At 49.1% G+C, this 23,215-nt stretch overlaps 6 protein-coding genes across 6 annotated transcripts; 3 read left to right on the top strand and 3 right to left on the bottom strand.

Moving 5' to 3' along the window:
• Nucleotides 1-120: 120 nt before the first annotated feature.
• Nucleotides 121-1,612, bottom strand: N7468_000537 (uncharacterized protein; the record flags this gene model as incomplete). Its single annotated transcript, XM_058469834.1, has 4 exons — nucleotides 121-1,139; nucleotides 1,193-1,353; nucleotides 1,410-1,512; nucleotides 1,564-1,612. 4 exons carry the CDS (start codon nucleotides 1,610-1,612, stop codon nucleotides 121-123), a joined length of 1,332 nt encoding a protein of 443 aa, XP_058335865.1.
• A 1,035-nt stretch (nucleotides 1,613-2,647) lies between these two features.
• N7468_000536 (uncharacterized protein) lies at nucleotides 2,648-4,545 on the bottom strand (the record flags this gene model as incomplete). Its single annotated transcript, XM_058469833.1, has 6 exons — nucleotides 2,648-2,881; nucleotides 2,938-3,176; nucleotides 3,238-3,612; nucleotides 3,694-3,948; nucleotides 4,006-4,339; nucleotides 4,399-4,545. 6 exons carry the CDS (start codon nucleotides 4,543-4,545, stop codon nucleotides 2,648-2,650), a joined length of 1,584 nt encoding a protein of 527 aa, XP_058335864.1.
• Nucleotides 4,546-5,096: 551 nt separating this feature from the next.
• On the top strand, nucleotides 5,097-6,489 carry N7468_000535 (NAD(P)/FAD-dependent oxidoreductase; the record flags this gene model as incomplete). Its single annotated transcript, XM_058469832.1, has 3 exons — nucleotides 5,097-5,859; nucleotides 5,915-6,137; nucleotides 6,204-6,489. 3 exons carry the CDS (start codon nucleotides 5,097-5,099, stop codon nucleotides 6,487-6,489), a joined length of 1,272 nt encoding a protein of 423 aa, XP_058335863.1.
• Nucleotides 6,490-7,857: 1,368 nt separating this feature from the next.
• On the top strand, nucleotides 7,858-8,811 carry N7468_000534 (uncharacterized protein; the record flags this gene model as incomplete). Its single annotated transcript, XM_058469831.1, has 1 exon — nucleotides 7,858-8,811. One exon carries the CDS (start codon nucleotides 7,858-7,860, stop codon nucleotides 8,809-8,811), a length of 954 nt encoding a protein of 317 aa, XP_058335862.1.
• A 6,118-nt stretch (nucleotides 8,812-14,929) lies between these two features.
• Nucleotides 14,930-16,651, top strand: N7468_000533 (Major facilitator superfamily domain general substrate transporter; the record flags this gene model as incomplete). Its single annotated transcript, XM_058469830.1, has 3 exons — nucleotides 14,930-15,160; nucleotides 15,215-15,317; nucleotides 15,393-16,651. The coding sequence occupies 3 exons, from the start codon at nucleotides 14,930-14,932 to the stop codon at nucleotides 16,649-16,651; spliced, it is 1,593 nt and encodes a 530-aa protein (XP_058335861.1).
• Nucleotides 16,652-17,910: 1,259 nt separating this feature from the next.
• Nucleotides 17,911-19,450, bottom strand: N7468_000532 (basic helix-loop-helix domain-containing protein; the record flags this gene model as incomplete). The annotated part of the gene is made up of 2 exons (XM_058469829.1): nucleotides 17,911-18,640; nucleotides 18,684-19,450. The coding sequence occupies 2 exons, from the start codon at nucleotides 19,448-19,450 to the stop codon at nucleotides 17,911-17,913; spliced, it is 1,497 nt and encodes a 498-aa protein (XP_058335860.1).
• Between the last annotated feature and the right edge of the window lie 3,765 nt (nucleotides 19,451-23,215).

Here is a 23,215-nt window from a genome sequence, read left to right as displayed (position 1 = left end):
ATAGAGAATTCATGACACTACATACATCCACAGGCCATTTCACGTTTATAGCCCCATGTGACATTCATAAGATTCATCACGGGCATTTATATGCAGCCAAATTGCTCATGAAACAACAAATCATACAGGAGAGCCATCACTGTGCCGAACTTCAAGCTCAAGCCCTTCCTTCAAGTTCTCATCATGGCGATGCCTGGGGTGCCGGATGCGTTCAAAAGTGGTGCGGCTATCATGCGGAAAAATCTTAGACCAGAAGAGCCACACAAGACCCGTCAGCATCGTGATAGGAATAGCGATTGCCCAGTATATCCAAAAATCGCTCGTGAGGACAAAACCTTCCGTACTATCATAATTAAAAAACTGCATCCCGAAGATGGTCGATATAAATGTTGGTGGTAGGAAAATAAGCGTGATAAATGATAGAGTCTTCATTGTTGCGCTGTCTCGCTGCGCGGCTTCGCCAATCTGGACCGTTGCAGCGGTATCGCGCTGAGATATCAGGTTAAATGCCAGTTGGATCTCGTTCTGGAGCCGCTTCTCATTCGCCTTGGCGCGGTGGCCTATACTCTCGATGTGGCTTAGGAAGAACTGGAGCCGGCGATTGAGACTGCGGTAGATGATGAGTGATTTCTGCATCTCCCGATTCTCCGGCGCTTCGCGCAGACTCGGGGGGACGAATCGGTCCGGATGCATGTTCCACTGGCTGGTATACATTTGGTGCTGTGAGACAATTTCCTGGAGATTCCGCACGGTAACATCGATCGATTCCGAGACGTGAATGGCATGTCGCGCGATCTCATGCAATCTTTCGTAGTGCGGCTGGGGACTCTCTCCAGATAATTGGCGCTTGGTTTCGATCTTGCGTACTTCGTTTCTGATGTTCCAGATGGCAGTTTCTTGGAGACGGGCGATATCACCCAGTATACAAGGATATAGCCAAAACGGATCTATGAGGTTCCCGGGACTTGGCTTGAACGAAAAAGACGACATATGCTCGTCGGAGCTGAGAAGCAGGATGCCAGTCTGGTGAGTTGACGGCAGCCATCGCGAGAAAATGCCAATCTTGAACCAACGATAGTCTTTGCCATTTGGGCCAGCCTTGTCCAAGAGATGCTTGACTTCAAAAAAAGCCCATGTATCTGTTGATCTACGTGAGCTGTGTCTCTCTACCCGCGCGAACCGGTCGACTTACTGAACCCGTCGATTTCCCCCTCTGTGTCGGTGGCGTCGCAGCCAAAGTAGCCATTTGCATTGGCCAAATAATTCGCCCAGCATATGTCGGGCAGGCGAAGCGCATGCTGGATCACTTGACGGGTTTCTTGGCATGCCCAAACCTTCTTCGCATCGACCGTTCTATCGAGGGGTTAACACGATACCTTCCCAATCCTATGAATCATGAGGACTCTCACATAACAAAGACCTGCGTACTGGAAGGTATGCCAGTCGGGATAGCGAACGGGGTCTCCAAAGAGAGCCCATCGGCGCTAACGCTCTCATCCCGCCATCCGTTCTCTGTGCGGTCTGTTAGCAAGGCTTCCTCGGTAGCGCGGAGCCGTCACGAACCTTCGTTCCACAGCTGCACGTGGAATGGAGGAATCTGAACAGCCGTCATTGCGTGAGAGGCAGAATTGATGGCAATCTCGATGCTTCGGGGGTCGGGGGGGGGGGGCCGTACCAAATATACCGGTGGGGCTGCGCTGCCCCCGGGCTTTCTGCTGGTGGAGTGGCTCAGCCCTCGTATTTTTGATCTAGCCTATCTCAACGCATCATAGCGTAGGCTACGCGGGGCCTCGAGCGAACCACCGGCGCACTGCAATCCCGCTTGGAGCCTCATGGCTGTGATTATTAGACGAATTTCCCCTCAATGATCTACTCACTACTAATGCCCGAGATCCTGTTCCGATGGTCCGTTGCATCTTCCGTGCTTCAGCAAGTTACCCGCTTCGAATCGAGAATTGCGGCACTTGCGGTCGGGCGTACGAGGGAGTTGATGATCCGCCTCGATATTCTTGCTTCCACGCATGTTCTAACGTTCTCATACATTCCAGCCGGTGATATAATTGAATGCAATGCAAGTGATGTTATAGGATACATGATGCTTACTGTGGTTGCATATATTGATCTTCTTTTGTCGAGGATTGGGCTAGAAGGAAGCCTGGCGATGCTTAACCCGGGTAACAAGAGCCGGTACTTTTGCAGTCATCGTGGCTGAGATCCCAGTCCACATTATGGGGAACATTGCACAGCCTACTGACACGAATTTTGCGACACCGGGGTCGAGACGCTGTTGCCACGATCGCTCTTTTGGCAAGATGCTTTCTAGGTCTGGGATATTTTGTGTTTTGGGCCGCGGGCGGGACGGACCTGCGCCATTTCAGCCCCCCCCCCTTTCTTTGGAACAAGCTCAAGTGGCGGTAGAGTTCCATGCAGCATCACTCACTGGAGCAACTGAGGGGTGTTTAGACTCGGGAATTATGCCAAAGCGCAAATTGTCGCCCAGTCAGGCTCCAAGCATACATTTCCCTGGGTACTTTTCGAGGCAAGCGATAGTACTACGACCTGCTACATGCCTACGCCTTCCGAGTCCTATTTCGAACAAAATACTGAAGATCCAGTTAGTTACTCTGATGATATTTGTCATCCACAGCTACCAGAGTTGGATAAATGAGACAAACTTTCTCCACCAAGGCATAACCTCATAGTCATCCAGCTGCTTGATCTCTTCTATTCCGAGCGGCCTGCGACCCGTCTGCAAGTCAACTGTCTTAGGGTCACGATACTTGGTGCGGAATATAAGCTTGTATGCCAGTGCACTGAAAAGAATCAGTATGAGACCGAACATATATTGGAAGAAATAGTAGGCGGTGGGTGTATCGGAGCCCTGCAGGGATAGTTAGACGTCAATGCCATGTGATGACATGGGGCAGAGGAGCTCACAATCGGGTACAAAGCAAGATATAATGAGCATGCAATGTAGAAGCAACAGCAGGTCAATAACCAAATGGGTGGAACTGGCCAGATACTGCACTTCCAGGCATGGATTTGCTCGAACAGCGGATCGTTCTGGGCTTTGAGAGCTGCGCGGAAATGGAAGGAAGTGATTGCAATGACAAACCAAACCATGAAGTAGCCTGTGCTAGCAATCTGCGCCAACCAGTTGAAAACAATCGTCCCCTCTGCGCTGAGGTTGATATACGTGAGGGTAATAGCAAGGGCTCCTGTCAAGGCCAAAGAGACCCGGGGGGCGTCCGCGTGAGTCCACCTTGGAGACGTATGCGGAGATAAGACCTTGATGGGCCAATGACTGCAGAATTCTGGAAGCCACGAAGAAGCTTTCTGCAGCGATGGCGGATACTGCAAAGAGAATAATCACATTCAGAAGGTCAGGAAGGCCTTTGATTCCAGCATCGTTAATTGCGATGACAAATGGGGACGAAGCAACGCCGCTGGTACCGAACAAGTTATCGTTGGAGGGCGAAACTAAAAGTCCGACCAACACCATGGAAGTCAGATAGAAAACACAGACACGGATAGGGATGAGAAAGACTGCATGGCCGACTGAGAATCGGGGACTCTTCGCCTCGCCGGCCAGAAATCCAGTAAAGGTGTTGTCTGTGAAATGGCCAGTTGTTAATAACATGGTAGCATGAGAGAGAAATCTCATTTCCAAATGAGCATGGAAAGTCAGCATACCTCCAATTGCCAGGATTGCCAATAAAACACTGTTCCCGAAGCCTTTGAACCCGTTGAGAAAAGCATCTCCATTACGCCATGTCTCGCCGTGGTGCATGGTGCCATGCGGGCCCGCTCCAAAGATGAGAGCAATCCCAGTGATGATGAATATGATAAGAACCAGGATCTTCATGATGGAAGTGAAGTATTCGAACCATCCAAAGACTGTGTTTGGAAGACTAAAAATGGCAAACATAACAATCAGGAATATCGTCACTGCATGCAAGTTGTCAGTCATAATATCAAAGGTCTGCAGACGCCAAGTGAACATACGCCACACTGCTTCTGGGACTGAGTCCTTTGCCCAATAATTGACTATCGTGGAGAAAAAGACGGCCTCGGATGCGAGGACAGCAGTCCAACCAAGCCACATGGCAAGCCCAGCAGCAAAGGCGACGGCAGGGTCGACAAAGCGATCGGCATAATCAATGAAGTTTCCAGAGGTAGGGAAGGCAATTGTCATCTCACTGACGGTTTGGAGGACAGCCCACACACAGGAACATACAATCAGAAACCCCAAGAAAAGAGACCCAGGGCCTCCATCCCGCAAATTTTTGCCAGACGAAATGAAGAGCCCGGCTCCGATTTGGCCTCCAAGAGAAATGACCTATGCCCGGTTAGGTGGCCCCTGCAATGGATGGATAGTGAGGATATTAGCTTCCATACATGAATCTGCCTTGCGGTGAATTTTCGATGGAAGCCAGCATTGTTTTGCACAGCAATGACTTCTCCATAACCTTCGTCGCTATTCGCCTCGCTTGGCGATCGCGCTTCAGGAGTCTTCATATCTTTCAGGTCTTGTAGCTGTGACATTCTGTCGCTGGATCGGAAACAAACACATCGCGGAAACGTAATAGCAGGAGCACGGCTTGGTATCTTTATACACAAAGGTAGGAGCAGTCAGTCCGAGAAGGCTGATGGGTTTCGGAAACCTGCCGTGAAGTCCTGATAAGCTGCGGAGAACGACAATCAACGGCGCTCAGATAACGAAATGCTAGGCAGGTCGAAGCGCCCGTTAGTAGATTTCCCCAACTTTAGTTGCTTTATCTGCCCCACCTGAAACACCCAAAGAGCTGCCCGATTGGGTCCTTGTTAAGGTTTATCTTGCATGCGGGCCTTGGGAATGCTATGCTCGATGTCAATTGGTGTGCGAAGTCCGCCGTCAGAATGGTAAAGGCGCACCGAGCTGCCCTTTGCCATGGAGCGGGGTATGGTAGTATAGCACGATCGCAAAAAAGTCTGACGCTGAGTTGAGAGGATACAGACAGCAGCACAAGTTATAAAGCGACAAGACAGGGGTTCGATATCTGAATTCTCCATCCCCTGCAAAATCTCGTTGTCCAAGAAGAAAAGCCAATCTTACCATGGCCCCACTCACTGAGCCTATTATCATCGTTGGGGGAGGCACGTTTGGGACCTCAACTGCCTACCATCTGGCAAAGAAAGGTTATACCAATGTGATCGTGCTCGATCGGTTTCCCGTGCCATCCTTTGAAGCAGCCGGAAATGACATCAACAAGATCATTCGAACCGAATACCCAGAGCCCTTATACACGAAGCTAGCGTCCGATGCTAGGGAAATTTGGTCTGATCCAAAGGGCCTGTTTTCTGGGCTGTATCACCCTAGTGGATGGATAATCGCGGTGGGTGAGAAATCCAAAGCCTTCATTGATGGCTCCATTCGAACTGCGCACGCTATGGGGGTTGCTCCTCCAAGCCTTGTGTCCACCGATGAGATTCATAAGCAGTGGCCAGAGATGAATGGTGACTTTGAGGGATGGCAATCATATTGGAGTCCAAATGCGGCTTGGGTGGATGCGAGGCAAGGTCTTGTCAGGATGGCTCAAGAGGCCATGAAATCTGGAGTGAAATACATTTCTGGCGGCTCAGGGCACGCAATGCAGCTACTGTATGATGAGAATCATGCATGTATTGGAGTCAAATGTGCCGATGGTTCCACTTATTTTGCCAGCCAAATCGTACTTGCGGCTGGCGCTGCAGCTGGAGGTCTCTTGGACCTGCAAGGACAAATCGTCGCCCACGGCCACACAATCGGTCATATTCAACTGACACCAGAAGAGGTGGAGAAATATAAGAATATGCCTATTATCGACCACTTGGAAGGAGGTTCGCACCAGCAGCTTGACGTGCGAAGTATGCGCCTGCTAAAATACCCCAACAGGTATCCTATTCCCCCCACAGGAAGACGGCATCATGAAAATTGGAGCTATCCACTTCGTTACGAACTATGCGCCATTGCTCAACGGAATCTCCCTTCCACGATACCGGTCTGACAATCCCCGAGACGGGATCCCACAAGAAATTGAGGCTCGCCTCCGCAAATGGATGGAGAGTTTTGTCCCCGATCTTGCGCATCGGGAATGGTTCGAAACAAGGATATGCTGGTATGTTTTGACAAAATTCCCCCTATTCTCATCAGTCTACCCTGAATATCTCTAATCAATATTTAGGGACGGGGATATGCCCGATTATAACTTCCTTATCACGCCGCATCCCAGCCACAAGAACTTGAAGATTGCCATTGGTGGCTCAGCGCATGGCTTCAAGTTCCTTCCGGTCCTGGGCAAATATATTGTTGAAATGATGGAAGGCAGTCTGGACCCTACAATCGCTCAGAAGTGGAAATGGAGGCCAGGTGTCGCGCCCGCGGACCACACGACGAATCCTCATCGAGAAGTGTCCCTAGACCTGAATGCTCTACCTGGCTGGGGAAAGCCGGTCAAGAGCGCACTGTGAATTCAATGGGATTGGACCAAGTTATGTATCAAACGGGCGGTGAAGAGGCGAGGCTAGGGGTAGGAATGTCTAGATAGTACTGAGATCATCCTAGAAAAGCGTATTTATCAAGCCAGGGTGAGATTAGCTGGAAGCTGATAAGTTTCTCATGAGATTGTTTCGACCAACAAAGTGAATGACGTTCTCCTTGATGAACAACCCCGGAAGCTAAGCACTTTTCGGTCAGACTTGTTTCTGAAATGCCTTTTCCTGCCGCGTATTGTCTTCCTCGGTTATCAGCGACCAATAGCCTTGTAGCGGCCAAGTTCCCCCAATCATCCCCTGGGAAGTCTCGCTGCTCATGGGAGGATCGGGCGAGGGTGATAAGGAGACTTAGGCATATAATAAACCCCGCTTCTTAATCTTGGGCCTCCGAACCCTTATTCAGTCCTCTCTATTCACGCCCTATGCACTATACAGCGAGGATCTTGCTATGGAGGGAACGACAAGTCTGAAAATCCGAAGAACAAGATTAGGGTGCTGGAATTGTAAAAGTAGGTAACAGATTTCGGAATCAGTGATTATGCAGCTTCTAACGTGTAGGTGGTCTTAGAGCGGCGCCGACGGTGCAGCGGTAGGTTCCAGAATACTTTGACTAGTTTCTATGTAGAATTTGGACCTCATGTGAGATCTACAGAGGGAAAGCCAACATGCCGTCACTGCCATGACCGGGGCCTTCTGTGCCATTATGGCGTCCGCTTGCTGTGGGAAGAAGAAGCTCATTCAATGGGCATTGCATTTGGAAGATCGACTACAAACCGCGGATCCAGAGGAAGTAGCCTCGCATGCCAAGTGTCGCATTTTATCCTACCAACAAACCCTCAGGTGGCTAGATTTTGGCTCAACACGACAACGCAGGATATTCGCAACTTCTATGAAGGGAGCCAGATTCAAAACAGGCCTTGTTTCAAGGCATCATTGTCTCTCCATGTGAATGGAAAGACAACAATACCAAATCCGCATATGCTGTCAAGTATCGGCATCCCTTTGGCCGATGTTGATTCCTTTCTATTTCACTACTGTGAGTAGCCTTGCTGGGACCCCATTTACTATTATGTGCCTCAGAAAACTGACAGCGGCGAAGTTGTCAACAATTGTACCGTGTGGAGATCTCTGGAAAATTCTGATAATCCCTGGAGATCCGTTTTGGTGCCGATGTGTTTCCAGTCAGAGGGACTGCTCTTTATCGCTATTGCATGGGCGGCACACTCGCTCGGGAACAAGTGCGGTAGCCTCGATATTTCTAGATATAATCGTCTGACCCTGTCAAACAAATTTCGATCCCTTGGGTATCTACGAAGAATGGTACCTCGAACACATCAGGATCAAATGCCTGGGTCGTCTACAACTCGATGCGACCGAGACGCCCTTCTCCTTCTCATGATGTTCCATTGTCTGCTTGAGATAGCCAGCGGCAGCACACAGGAATGGACGTATCACATGAAAGGTGCTATTCAGGTTATGAAGTACTACAGAAACCTCTACCCTGGTCCTCGGGACGTCGCGTTCAGCCCTGAGGTAGTAAAGTTCGTGCATATTTTCTTCATCGAGAAAGATACCTTTCTAAGAACCACAACTATGCCCTTCAATGATACAGAAAAGGACGATTTTGACAGCCTTCGGTGGTCGACCGAAATCTCTTCACTTTTCCCTTTCCTAAATTCCGGCAATCCCACACGTGCTGACCCCTGCATGGGTCTTTCGCCAGAACTACTGGACATCATTTCCTCCATAAATGAACGAGCCAGAGATCAACTGACGTCTGGTCGTCCCGAAATTAATTACACATTGCTTGACACTCTAAAAAGCCGGTTACACAAACTCGAATTAATAAGAGAGACATCCGACCAAGCTCAATTGGTCTACCTCAACTCCATTGCCTTCCAAGAAGCAACATGGATCTATCTGCACCACATAGTGGGCAATCAGCCACGGGAGAGCGAAGTGATCCAGCGTTTCCATCTCCCGAAACTGCTGGAAATCATCGAATCAATCCACCAAGCACAAGGCATACATCTCTGCTATATGCCCTACCCAATGTGGGCTCTTTTTATAGCCAGCTGCGTAGTTCCAGAGGAAAGACGTGTCAGGATCCTCGAACTTTTCGCCCTTCTGAAACAAAAGAAGCCTATGAGTAACGTTCCGTCGACTTTGTGTGCTGTTGAAGCTATATGGAAGCGAAGAGATCTTGAAGCGGAGGGGACACATCGGTATTCCACTGCTCACCAAAATTTATGGGTTGACGTGATATCCCAGTTAGGATGGAAGATGTCATTGACCTAGCACTAATTTTGGATCCAAATTCGAAAAGGGAATTTGGGCTCTGTTCAAATTCTGCCTGCTCCATTGATATAAGATGGGAGATGGATATGATATCGTAGAGGGGCAACATCTTACTTTCTCAAAGCGATATGCAAGGCTTCTGTATCCTAGAAATAAAGTACACGAAATAATAAACTTGATCATATTTTCGATCGTTCAGAAGTCAATTTGACTCACTTTCTTCAATTTTGTCTTGAAATTCGTCCTGTGAGGCACCTATATTTGGGGACCCAGATTTGATTTTGAACCATTCTCTCTGGCCTCCTAGAGTAGGAAATTCGGTTGTTCAACATATGCATAGAAATATTCCCAATTGGCACACCCAACTACCATCAATGGACCCATTAATAGGAACACATGATATGTAGATACTCATTGGAGTTCACTATATCTATCATGGAGACTTATGGATCTGGTTTGTCCATGTCGCTCTTCCATCAAAAGATGATGGAGAATCGCGACTATTTGGAATTTGGAAGGCATTACCAGCTCACAGTATATTCAGTGCTGTCAAATTGCTAAGACTGGGCGGTTATACCAAAGCCTGTCCAATACGTGGTAAGTTAGATCAACTACTGCAAAATCTTTCTTTACAAACGGATATTTGGCAAATGGCCTGGGGTATATTTCTTTTGACCTGCCTTCCCACTTGTTTCTGTCCATAACCATCACTTTCACCAGAGAAGTCACCAGTGATATCCTGAGCAATACCCGGTCTACGAAATTCCTAGAGATCTTTGCAACAGCGTCTGCGAGATAAAATTATCCGCGAACACCGCTGCGCGATTGATGAGACTAAGAATGTATCATCACTGCACGGAGTCACCCGCGGGATGTTCCAGTCTGGGGGAGGCACTTGATTTTTCTGTCAAGCTTTATGAAACTCGCCCGCAGACAGGCTTATTTTAGGATCATGTTATCTGACTAGACATGGAAAGTGTGGCCCTCGAGTGAGAGTAAGCGCTGAGCAGCAACTCAAGATACTCCCTACTACCAAAATCCAACTCGTCGGATGCACAAAAGCAACTTGAATCGACTTCATCCAGAGAAACTTCATTTCAGAGAATGCTTGTGCGGGTTGTGGTATACCGTGAAAGGGTGAAGCTGTGGTTCTGTGTGCCAATACCGACAGCCAACTGATAGCAACGGCCAAATTTTTCTCTTCTCACTATTCGGCCAGGCCTTGCTCTCTGATACCGCTTCCTGGCTTCTTTTACTACTGTTTACATGGTCCATATCTTCGCAGTGCTCACTGGCTTCTCGCTGGTCACGAGGACAAAATGCCGGAAGGTCGTTATGACAAGCTGCCCACTCTACATTTCACCAGCGGGCGTCCAGCTTTGACGAAAACCGAAAGAGCACCACTGAAGATGATTTGTCGATCACAGTATGACAATCCCTTCAAAAATATTGCCAACACAAATCATTCCTTCATGATTTGTACATTGACGTGGCTCCTTAACGGAGATCTTTTATATCCTCTCGCTCCTGACCAAAGAAGGCGTGCGGATCATTATGAAGAAATCGCGCCGACTCTGGAAAAGAGCGGTTAAAAGGATCGAGCATTCCAATCAATATAAATCCCGAAATGGTCGGTCTCCGAGTCCTTGGCCTCCACTTACGCTCCACTACATGACAGCATATATTCTCACACGGTGTCAAGATCCGAAACGTTGATATATAACGAGGAAGGACAGCATCTTCAAGAATTACGATTTACCGTATGATTACAATATACCGTGTGTCTATATACGTCCATGATGGCGACATCTAATTGTGCAAGTACAACACGGGCTCTTTGACAGATGGGCTGCACAAATCGGCTCTCGATCACTGGCAAAATTTCATGAATCCTGGACTGACATGGTGTGTTATGTGGCAATAATCGTGGACTGGGAGAGTGGAGACAGGGATGAACATCCCAAGAACGACTATAACAAAGTATATTGCTCCATCACGCTCGCAGGTCGTGGTCGGTAGATTCACCGACGACATCGAGCCCAGTATGGATATGATGCACTACAGGACCAGATACTCTGGACAGACCTCGTTGGCGTCACTGAAGTTTCCCTGTCAAAGGAAATCTTGACGCAGTCAACTTGTATTACGGTATGGTCATCTGTCCCTTCTGCCGACCTATGTGAGATTTAGTTTGACATTGCACCTAAACCACATGCCCGATCCGTGGCCCCCCCATACCCCTTCCTGTGCTCTCCAGTAACCATGATTATCCAGGATCCAAGCAAAGTCAGCCAACAACCTACTACAAAGTACTCTGTTGAATTGCACGTGCATTCCGAGGTAGTTTTTGTTGCTACTATTATGGGGATTCAGCTAACAATGTGACAAGCTGCCATTGGTACTATATGCACGATATCAAACTTGATCCACCCATTTCAGTGGAGATGTGAAATGTTACCTCCCGTCCATCATTCATCTGGCCAGTGTGTATACATTCAAATCTTACTGGATGAAGGAAGAGCATGGAGGGATCTGCGGATTACTTGGTGCCATGTCAAAAAAGTGATTCTGATTCCTCTTTTGGACAGGAAAATGGCAATGGAAAGATACGGCATACCAGACTATTCGTTTATATTCTCCGATTGTGACATCGTCGATCCGACCGAAACACGATCAAGGGAAGTAGCGATGATACGCACCAGCAAGCTATACCTGGTGGTTTTGGAGAGAGTGGATGGTCGCTGCAAGATAATCGACGCTAATCTTTTGTGAACCACCTTTAAGCTATTACTCTAATAGCCGTGCGCTATTCACTTCCCGATATTGAAAACAGATGCTCACTACTGTCATTATGGTATCTGGTATACTCAAATGCTCTCCCCAGTGGAAAGGTCTGTCTTAAAGAGGATATCACTACTCTGAAGACAAGTTTCGTTTCAGCACTGTGGTAGCCATACTGCTGAGCATCTTGCAATGCCCGCCACCCTAGCGCTGGAAAGAAGTGACAGCTATACGCACCAATTCGGGGCCTGATCCATACATATATGCTGCCGTTACAACCAACACTGCAGTCCAGAACTTGCCAATATACTGTCACCAGACACCACGCAAACGAACGCCTTTAGCACTTCTAACCCGGCCAACGGATGCAAATGGACGCACACGGACTAGCAATACTGATATTGCAGCACTACTGACCGAAACAGCAAGAACCCAACTGTGCGAGCGGGAAGAGCGGGGTTGAGAAGACCTTAAAAAGCTCCTATGCTGAAGTCCAAGTTCCGCTCATGAAAGCATTGGATGGATTACTGTCTCAAGAGGCTTATTCTACTCTTGGAACTTTCTAAGGGTAGGCTTGTACCCACGACTACCACCTGATATTGGCCACACGCCTAAAAAAACTTGTCGTACTGCTGCTGTCGGCACTATGACTGTGTCGCCACGCTGCGGGTCAATATAATCTCCTCCTTACTACCTCGCTCGAAGGATTTGGCAGGCTGATAGGCCCTGCGCCCTTAGGCTTCAAGAGAAAGCTGTTCGCAGCAGAATAAAAGGATAAAGGAAGAGGGGGATGAATACAGTGCTTCTTCAGGCATGAACCGCCGGTGGATAAGAAGAAAATTCCAGATATCAAACACACACTGAAGCTCGGTTCTGGCTTGAAGTATGTCCTTCTTGGCAAATTCAATCAAATCCGATGGAAACAGCCTTGGACGCTATTGACAGGTAATGAGTATCTTATATGAGATATGCCTCGTCACTTTAGTATTGACTGATTATTCCTAGGTTTGATTTCGATTATCTTGTTCTACCCTGGAATAAACACAGTATTGGAAGAAGGTCTGGGTCTGGTGTTCTACCATGGATATAGCATTGAATGTGCTATTGGAGCAATTAAAGGCATGGTTTCCGTGGCGTATTTACCAATCCTACCAGAATTCAGGCCAAGAGTTTTGCGGGCGAGAAGCTCTAGGTGAGTATCTCTTTTACTAGGAGATCTATATCTTTCTGATAATCTCCAGTCACCATCTAGACCAAGCTATGTGACGCTGGTCACCCCCGGGGTAATTTCCCATGGCGTGACTGCCTTTTTGGAGTCAGTTTCATGTGGACGAAGAGCACAACAATTTTACATGAAAAGACCCCAGCCCGTCTGCTGAACCAATTATACTGGAACACCATTGCTTCCAACGTCGGACATCACTTACGATAATCAGTCGTCGCTCTGAAGACTTGAGAGAACATTACGAGCATGATTCACACCCTTGTACGAATATTCTGCGAGCATACCGATGAAGAGACCATTCCAGGATTTGGCAACCAAACTCACTTGAATTAAATTATAACTACCAATGGGTCCGATCGGAGGACATCAATGCTAATGTGAAAATGATGGGTATTTTCACTGAGCTTCACCAGCACCTCTTACTTGGCCGTTCGAGTTCATGATATAATTCATGGTGAAGATCACTCGAGTTCGAAATACCGAAATGGTCAGAACCGGTTCAAGTGAAACGGACAAGGGTGGGTGGAGGCGAAAAGAGCGCCAGGCCCCTGGATCTACGCACCCGGCGTCCGTATGCTTTATATAAATGCATATATATTGGGTGATACTATAACCACTCCCCTTCCTCAGCCATTCCACCACCTTCGGCTATTTTCACCCCTTATATATATGAGTGTGTGTCGAAGTTCGGCATGGAGACGGTCGAGTATACTTTCGGGAAGTATCCAACAGTCTTCGCGCCACAATCAACAACGCAGAAAACTCGACCTACACTTCGCGGACTTTAAGTGCGTCCCTATATATTCCAGTATACCTGGCGTGGTATTGAAGAACGTACCACCCTTATGAAAGGTATAGGAGAGATCAAGGTACCCGGGATCCACGAGCATGATCATGGGCCAAGTTCTATCTAAAAGAGCATTTGAAGATACTAGCAAAACTGGTTATTTATATGGAGGATCTGGGCTGCATGTACGGATTCTTGAGCACATACGATGAAATGATATCTTTGCGACAATCCGTGGACACCGTTGGTGCATGAAGGCTTTGAATATTCTAACGCAGAACTGTCCTCGGTCGCTGATGAGGATATATGTTCACTTCGCTTGTTGTTTCTGTGAGACAATCTCTGTTCTACAGCAACTCCAAGCCGTCAGGGGCCGGGTGTTCAAAAAGACGGAAACTGACGGCGCCCGATCCGCTTCGTGGTATTTCATCGGCCACAGTGAAAAAAGAAGTGCTATCTGGTGTTGCATTGGGAATCAACCAAGATAATCATGATGATCGGCGATCATTTTACCAGCGAACAAGCAGGGAGGCTAGCTCCATGCTCGGTTGAAAAGCTATCAAGCTTGTTCAAGACGTTTATAACACATCTCTACCGTTGGGAGATAACGAACCAACTATATCAGAACATTGTGACTACAATCACATAATTGCAGCCAACGAAGCCATGCTATTACACATTGCCTTGATGACAATCCACAGCTCTCACCATCACAATTCCACCGACATTGGCACCTTTATGCCCTTGGAGACGCATACCCAATTGGCTCAACCTTACTCCTTCACATACCTTTCAAGTCCGACGTTGAGGGACATTGCAACATTAACATCGACTTACTGCCTGCACAATCAACACCTGGTTTATCCCGGTTCAAGCGATCTACGAGATATGAATAAAGCAATAGAAATCAATTTTGCAAACCTTAGGCGTTGGGGCTCAACGTTTGAAAGCTTGGCTCGCACTGGTTCTATTATGGTAACTTCCACGTAGTCGTGTATATTATAAACCAGACTGGCCAAATTCCAGTACCAGTACTAGTACTAGCAATTTCACAGAGGTGTCCCTCAAAAAAGGGTTTCTTCTGACTCTTGCGAGTTTGACCGCCTGGATCACGAATGGACTGTATCGCGCCGATCCCTGCAAGGCCCCCCCGCTGATTGTGCCATTTTGCACGGTTGATTGCAAACAACTCGCCATTGGTGGTAGCACCTTACATCAGCGCTGGAGTCTTACGCACCTAAAGATTTCACTCGAAAGAAGATGAATCGGGACAAGAATACCCCTCCACCGCTTCTCCACCACTAATTATTGGATTCTTGTTTCCCATGGAGGAGTCAGCGGAGAAAACGGCTCTGTCTGCAGAGGCTCAGTCTCTAGGGACATCCTCACAGCACCTAGCAACAGTCGCCTCGAAGGAAGCTGATGAGACACTCACGCTTCTTGAAGACGTGGGCTCCGAGGTCGATACTCTGTCCCCAAGAGCGACCGGGAGGCTGAAGCGAAAGTTGTATTCCTGTCTTCTCCTTCAGGTTATCGCAATCAACCTGATGCTTTTCGTAAGAGGGGGGCGAATTCTATCGATAAGGCAAATTCTCTAATCATTTTAACAGATTGATAAAGCGACATTAAGCGAAGCCGTGTTTCTCGGCCTCCTTGACGACTTTAAGCTATCGGATAAGAAGTACAATGATCTGAACACGATATTCTACACTGGTGGGTACCTCTGACGAGCCTGTGTTGGAATATGTGCTGGGGAAAAAAAGATATTCGGCTAACAACGCTTACTAGGCTATATTGTCGGACAAATACCTGGTCAATATCTCATCCAGCGACTGCCGCTAGGCAAATTCGTATCTGGTTCAATATTTCTCTGGGCAGTCATTATCCTCCTGCACTGTACAGCAACCAACTACGGCGGCCTCATTCCTTTACGCTTTTTCCTGGGATTTGTAGAGTCCGCGCTGACTCCGGCGATGGAGACAAGCATGAGCATGTTCTTCACGCCGAACGAGCTCCAGCAAGTCCAGCCGATCTTCTGGATTTCCTGTGTCGGCTCAACAATCCCAGCTGGTCTCATTGCTTACGGGTTACTGTTCAGCAAGTCAACCATCGCTCCCTGGAAATTCTTCATGATCATCACAGGCGGCGTCACCTTTCTGCTCTCCATCTCCTCCTACTGCTTCTTCCCCGACAACCCAGCCAAAGCCCGCTTCTTAACAACCGAGGAGAAAGTCCAGGTGATCCGCCGAGTGCACGATACCACAAAAAGCTCCATCGAACAAAAGACATTTAAAAAGCACCAGTTCTACGAAGCCCTCCGTGACCCCATCTCATGGCTTTTCGGCCTCGCCTCCTTTTGCCTCATGTTAGCCAACAACCTGACCTTCCAAATGAGTCTTCTCCTAGTAGACCTAGGAGTCAGCAACCTCGGCTCAACCCTCGTTACAGTGGCGTCGGGTGGCTTCGCAGTCGCCGTCTCACTTGTTGCCTGGATACTCCTGCGCCTGTTCCCGGGGTACGGTGCCTGGTGGGCCGCCTTCTGGGTCCTCCCCGGCATCGCAGGAGGTATTGGAATGGTAGCCCTGGACTGGAACCAGACGCTTCCGCTGCTCGCATGTCTTATTCTTGCAACGAGCACATGGGCGCAGACGTATATTATCTCGTTTGCTTGGGCGTCATCCAGTTCAGCGGGTTATACGAAGAAGCTGACCCGCAACGCCATCTTCATGGTTGCGTACGGCATTGCGAACATTATATCGCCGCAGATGTGGGTGACGGGCGGCCCGCGGTACTACGGGTCTTGGATCGCGTCCATCGTTGTAAGTTTTGTGCTGACGCCGGTTTTGCTGCTTGTTATTAGGTTTGTTCTCGCGAGGCGAAACAAGGAGAGGCGGATGTGGATTGCGGAGCAGGCTGAGAAGGGAAACCATGGCGAGGGATTTATTGAAAGGCGAGATCCGAATGGGGAGACGGTCAAGGTCAAAGTCGATGTTTCTTTACTTGATCTGACGGACTTGGAGAATAAGTTCTTCCTGTATCCTTTATAATGCGGTTCCAAGTACAAGGCGGCGCGCGACTGGTACATGGATGTACACTTTTGCCGGAAGGACCCCACACGATGGCTTCAGACATTTATATTTCACTATCAGCTCCCCAGTCTAGAAGTATCGTATATATTCAAGCTTTACAGAACTAGAGCAAGTCTGGAGACAGTGCGCGGGACTGCAATTTATAAAATACATGGAGAGTCATTACCAAATGGAAGGAAGGTTATGGATAGAGCGTGCTCCAGTTAACCTTCACACCCACAAAATATTGATTTTCCCACTATGGACCCAGCCTAGGGGGTAGAGCCAGTACCTTTAGACCAAGCGACCTTGCGAGTCATTAGGGTCGATGTGAGTTAGCCTCCTCCGGCAGGAATCGGAATAATCTGACTTGATGACCTTCTACTAGGATTGTCAGGGGGTATGATTACAGTCGCTCGTCTGCGCAATAGGTCAGCTCCTCTTGGGATGAGATCTTCGCACAAGAAGGGCTATACGAGCAGCGTGATCATTGGGTACATGAGAGCTTCGTATGCGAAAGTGCGGACTATGTATTGCTATCTGCACATCTAATAACAGTCTGGTACCTACAAAGACTATCACGAAGAAAGCGAACAAGAGCGAGCAATTTAAGCAACATGCGGAAAGGAAGGGTTCAATTAGGGTGAAGCAAGGTCGGGCGAGCCATACCATACATATATGGACGAGCAACACCAAACTTTGCAACGAGAGAATCCAAAAACCAAGGAGTTGAATATCACGAATCATTGTAGTAAACAAAGAGCACCTAGAAGACATGCAGATGGAAGATCAGGAAGACATGTTCAACGAGAACAGGGTATCGATAGGATAAAGCAAAAACCAGCGCGGATCGACCCGATAGGCATAACCCAACAGAAACACAGATGCGAATAAGAAGGGGGGAAATCGACGGCTGATGGCTACACGAAGCCAGTCATAAAGTCACTGGGACAAGAGAGCCCAAGACAAACTCAGCTAGGGAGACACCAGCTAGCCGATTCACCATCGAACATAAATCATCAATCGGAGACAGACGTCGAAAAAGCATGTATATAATCAAACTCGGGAAAATGCGGGAAGATGGACGATGAGACCCGAACCAAAAATGGGGAAAAAAAAACAGGAAAAGAAAATGAAAACAAGAAACAAAAAAAACATGGAGAAAGAAGAAGTCTTTCACTCCTGATACGCCAAGGATGCAAGTAACGATCTCGCATAGAACATGGAGGGAGCAGCTCTTATATCTCCATGCCGTACTCGTCCTCTTCCTTAAAGCTCATGGCCGCGTGGCCAGCACTGTTCCAGTACTGAGGCTGGCCAGCAGCGCCGGGGATATTGCCATTGCCAAACGAAGGGCTCATGTTGGGAGGGGTGAGACCAGTTTCACCGCCCTGGATGGGGTCACCGGCAAGGTTGGTATGCTTCGGAACGCGAAGACCACTACCTGGGCCCCGGGTGTAGGCAAAGGAGCTTGGGTCATTGCGCTCCAAGGCCTCGAGGATCTCACTGCGCATGCGCTTCTCGTCCTCGGTAGGCTCGAAGGGCCAGGTGCCACCGAGATTGCTGATTAACTCGGCAAGCTCGGCTTCCTGCTGGTACTTGACATGCAAGGCCCACATGAGATCGCGCGTCCAGCTGACAGCGCCGTTGAGAATATCACCCTTGTTCGGGCCTTTCTCCTTCTCTTCAATGGGAAGGCCCATCGTGATATTACCAGGAGTAGCTCGGCGGCCATTGCCACCAGCGAGAAGCGAGGTAGCGGCATTGTTGCCAGCACCGGCCATGGACATGGCACTGTTGTTCACGAGCTGCTTGCGGACCTTGTCATCTTCCAGTCGGTGCTGGGGGACAAGATGAGACAGGTCCTGAATGCGTTCATTGATATTATCGCGGCGGCGACGCTCCACAAGGTTGTGAGAAGCACGGCGTCGTCGGCGCTTAGCCTCTTGGGTTTCCAATTCCTGAGAACTACCAGGCAGGTCTACCTTGGCAGGCAGAGAGGCATGTTTACCGGACGACAGTATCTCGGAAATACCGGCATGATGCTGCTGGTTGGGGGAAGAAATGGGAGAGTCCACATAGGATTGAGCACTCCCGGGGGTTCCATCCCCATTGACCAGAAAGAGTCTTCTGGTGTCGGTGTTGCAGGCCGCCATTGCGAATTGGCTGGCCGGGGAAACTACCAGACTCCGGGGTTCCCAGAGTCAATGATCCCATGGCAGGAGTCTTCGGAGTCATGGGAGTCCGGTTTTCGGAGGAGGTACGGTCCATTTGCTGGAGACCTGGGCGGGACTTCGAGTTCATGTAACTTTGTTCGAACGAGCTGGCATGCTGCAGATGCGGGTTCTGCTGGTTCATGCGGTATTGCTCGTAGTTGAAGCTGTTCTGAACAAAAGGGCTCGCCATGGGGGCATTGTCGGGGGTATTGGAGTACAGGTTGGACATCTGGCTCTGATGACTCATGGCAATACCACCAGCGTTCTGGTCTTGCATGTAGTTCACGTTGTCGCTACGGTGGCCGCCGTTAGGGGCGCTGATTTCCAGATCCAGGAGTTCATCAGTATCAATGCCCGAGTTTCCGAAGTTGAAGCTCGAAGACATGTTCTGCTGCGAACCGTAGGAAAAGGGCATGAAGCCATTTTGCTGCATGGTTAGGTCTGAAGGGTCCACTCCATCAGAGTGCCCGAAATGGTTACCCATGTAACCGGAGTGAGACATCATGAAAGGATTGCTAAAATCGTCAGATTCATGCTTTATAAAAAGAACTGTTTCTGCCATTTTGCAGACTAACGTTGCGAGGTATCTGAGGTGGATATGTGGGGTAACGCGGGGGTTCGGCGTGGGAGAAAGTCGTTGATGTCGGTTACTGACCCTCTCTTAAGAGATAAAGTTCCCAGTCAAGTGTCGCAGGATGACTGGTATGCTATGGGGCAAAAAAAGAAATTCTCGCGGAATCTGGAGAAGGGAAAAATGTCAGCCTTAAACGGGTTCACCGGGAAGGGGTGGGTGTCGGCAAATTAGGTTGCGCAGGGTGCCTGTGCTAGCAAGTCGCCTTGAGGCAACTGGCTTGGCCCCCCCCCAAGGAGTAAAATGACGCATGGAGGGAATCATTACCTTTCTGAGCTGCGTTGATATAATATCTCGAGGTCTCTCGAGGGGCGCGCGCAACGGGTGTCCGGTCGGATTTGGGATGGGTCAACGGTTGGAGGAGAATGGGATTCGTAGGTCAAGGGAACCCAGGTCACAACGACCGGGTTGGAAACTCGAGGATGAAACAATGAAGACCAGGCTGTAGCACGGAGAATCTTCGGTAAGCAATCTGCAGGAAACCCTTAAGGCCGCAGAGATAACGGGGGATAGGGGGGGATAAAAGCAAAAAAAAAAAGGGACCAGTGGAGGAATCTGAGGACAGAGAATCGAGAGAGCAAAACCGACTCTCCAGCGATTGAGACCCCCGTACAAGACAACTAATAGAATGAGGGGGAGAAGGGGAAAAGAAGCGGTGGAGGGCGGTGAGCAGTGGCGATCTGAAGAAGCCGCGTCTTCGTTCGCGATCCCGCGATGCTTCTCTTTCAAGCAAGCGGTGGACTTCTCCAGAATCTCTACTCCTTTCCGTCTTGAGACAGCAGAGCAGCTGCATCTTCCAGGGGGCAGTTGGCAGGCTCGGTGGGCATGTATGATGCCACGTCATCGCCTTTTCGCTCTTCAACGGGAGAGGGCTGAAAGAGAATCATTCTTACCTATTGATGCCTGATGTGAGATGATTGGAGAAAGTCTAGCTGCCGGGGGCTTGGATGTCTATAAAGCAAGTCAGCCAATGCAAATTAACTTGAATGCACAGCACTTGAACTCGGTGGGCACAGCAAGGCATAGAGAACAAGCCCCATCTGACATCCCGCAGAGCCCCGTTGCCTCCACACGTGGCTGCCTCGAGACCCAGGTGAACCCAGGCAACGAGCCAGCAATGCAGGAACCGGAGCGAGGAGGCATGTTTCAAGGACAGCAACGTACCTGCGTAGAAGCACTTCACGGAAGAAAGTCTGGATGATCCACTCGAGAACCTTTGCGAATCATGAGGTGCGGAGGGGAGGGGCTGGTTTGACGGGAAGCCAGTGATGGAGTGACAACACAGCAGTGATGGCGCAGAAAGGAAAAGCACTTGCAGCTCGAAAGATCGAGGAGATGGAGACTTTAAGAACTCAAGCTCCTCGCCTCTCATTTGATATATTACAACATCGGTCATGCAGCCCGTCGATCGGTGGGAATCGATGAGGCTTGCCGGGCGTTCGGCTTCGGACGTGCAGTACTCTTTCTGGACATTTATTTATTTCGATTTACTGAAAATAACTATTTTTGTCATTTGGGAGGGGGGGAGGTCTATTACGGATTACGCTTTTGGGGACCCGAAGGGGGGGTAGGAAGGCTGAGAAAGGTAATGGAGGGGACGAAGAGGGTGGGAAGCGTGTGGTGAGGGGTGGCAACCGTAAACCCCCCGAGCCTCCTGAACAATAGCAAGGTAATATTAGAAATAGTAGAGCTGGTAGAATAATCGATTTTAATCGAGAAAATAAAAAAAAAATTACCCGGATGAAAATTCACATAAAATCGACGGTAAACCTCGTCCGCCTTTATCCTAAACCCAAAAACCGGATCAAGACAGAAACTAGGACCAAGGAGGGAAGGGTGATACGGCCGGATATGGTAAACTACACCTATCCCATGATACCGGAGACGTTTGTCACCTGTGCTCTATACATGACTCAGGGCGGACAATAGCCTGGAAAGGTACTGCGCCTGGGGGACAGAAGCAGGGAAAGAATGTATCAGATGGTCAAGGGTTACAGAGAGAACATTTTCCAAGACGCCATACGGGGAAAAACCGGTAAAACAGGGTGTTTGGATGTCTGGAAAAGAAACCCTAATCTATGAGTAGGAGGGACATTAGTGTCGAGAGAGGGGGGTGGAGGCCGAGAGGATGAAGAACAGATCCCCCAATGAGACAAGGTAGATACGATGGGCATGATCGGCAACAGGCATGTAGGAAAGTGTCTTGGCCGCTAGTGTCCTAATTAATGTAAATAGTGAACTTTCCATGACTGTAGCGCGATGCGCGACGCGGGACGGCGATCGATGCACCGTGAATGTCTACAAACTCGCCGGCTTCGTCCGGAGAATATAACGGTTATCGCGGTCCGTCAAAATCCATGGCCGCGCAAGGTAGTCTGATCGGGAAGTAAGAAGGACGTAGGCCTAATCAACTCTATCAACGAGATCAGTGCGTGCTGGGGGAGGAGATGTCGTGCAGAGGGTGGCGATCATGATGGGGCTGATCACCCTGGCGGTTGGGCCGTGCGTTTCCCTGCTCAGGCTCCTCCAAGCTGACTGAGATACTCGATTTGGAAGCTCTAAGGTTTGTCGGTGTTTAGTTCTCATCCTTTTCTGGGTTCTTTCTTCCCGCGCGACCCCGAGCTTCGCGGTTCTTTGCTCGTTCTTACCCACCATGACCACCGTGAAGTGGCCCGTGTGGCCAGGCTCCAGCGCAAGAAGATAAGGAGCTGTCGCCTTCCGGTCGTGCTCGTAGTCCAAGGCGCGATCTCAAGAATGTGGCGGTCGCCACGATTGGAGGGGTTGGAATGATGTCTGAGACTGGCGGCCAATCAAAACTACGAAGAGTTCACACCATCGTGGAGAGACTGAACATGTTTCGCTCAGTTCGCCGGACTGAGCCACATCGCCAAAGTTTCCATGTGCATCATGGAATGGGGTCTAAGCCACGGGGTGGATCATGGTGCGGAATAGCCCACTTCTCCATAGACTTTCCCGTGATACTAGTACTATTCAGGTTGGATATATTGGAATTCCAATATGCTGGGTAAGATTTCTATTCTCTGCATAATAGACACATGCGATACGTCTTATGCAAGATGCAAAGGCGGGGACGATCCCTACTGGAGTCAACCTTGGGACTTGGGGGCATCCAAGAACAAAGAGAGGGGCCGTGGATCTCTACGTCCCGTCCCGTCAAGGTTCGGAGGGTATCGCCGAGACTCCCACGGATGATGCAAGGAGGCCATGGGTATCTTCTGCTGCGACCATGGTAGCCGCTCTGTATCTGTCTTTCGAGTCTTGAATGCGCACGCCCTTACTTCTCTTCCTGGAGGATACAATCTTCCCAACTTGAATTACAAAGCCATGTAGCCTGGGAAATGACGTTGCTAGCGGGCTGTGTTGCAGTATATCCCAGCGCGCTGGGTCGACGGAGGGAATACTAGTACCGAGATGGTTCTAAAAACAGACTAACAACCCAAGCGCGAGCACGAAAGGAGGAGAATAGGTAACGATCAGAGGCTAGCAGAGAGTACTTCAAGTGCAAGTGCCGAAGAATGAAGCTAGAGTTAGCCAATGTTACCCAACCCTGCACTATAGTCCGGAGTGCAGGACTTGTCTCTTCTTGCGGATGTCGGATAATTCAAATGGTCGCACATAACGGCTAGCGACGTCAAGGGTATGCAACATTGCCTAGACTAAGATTGCAGGAGCGTT

Source organism: Penicillium chermesinum (assembly GCF_028974085.1).
Source record: "Penicillium chermesinum strain IBT 19713 chromosome Unknown utg000001l:1.0-1975020.0:1.0-1976611.0, whole genome shotgun sequence".
In the NCBI taxonomy this organism is placed as follows: Eukaryota; Fungi; Ascomycota; class Eurotiomycetes; order Eurotiales; family Aspergillaceae; genus Penicillium; species Penicillium chermesinum.
Note: the sequence above shows the minus strand (reverse complement) of the source record. Positions and strands in the feature narration are given on the sequence as shown.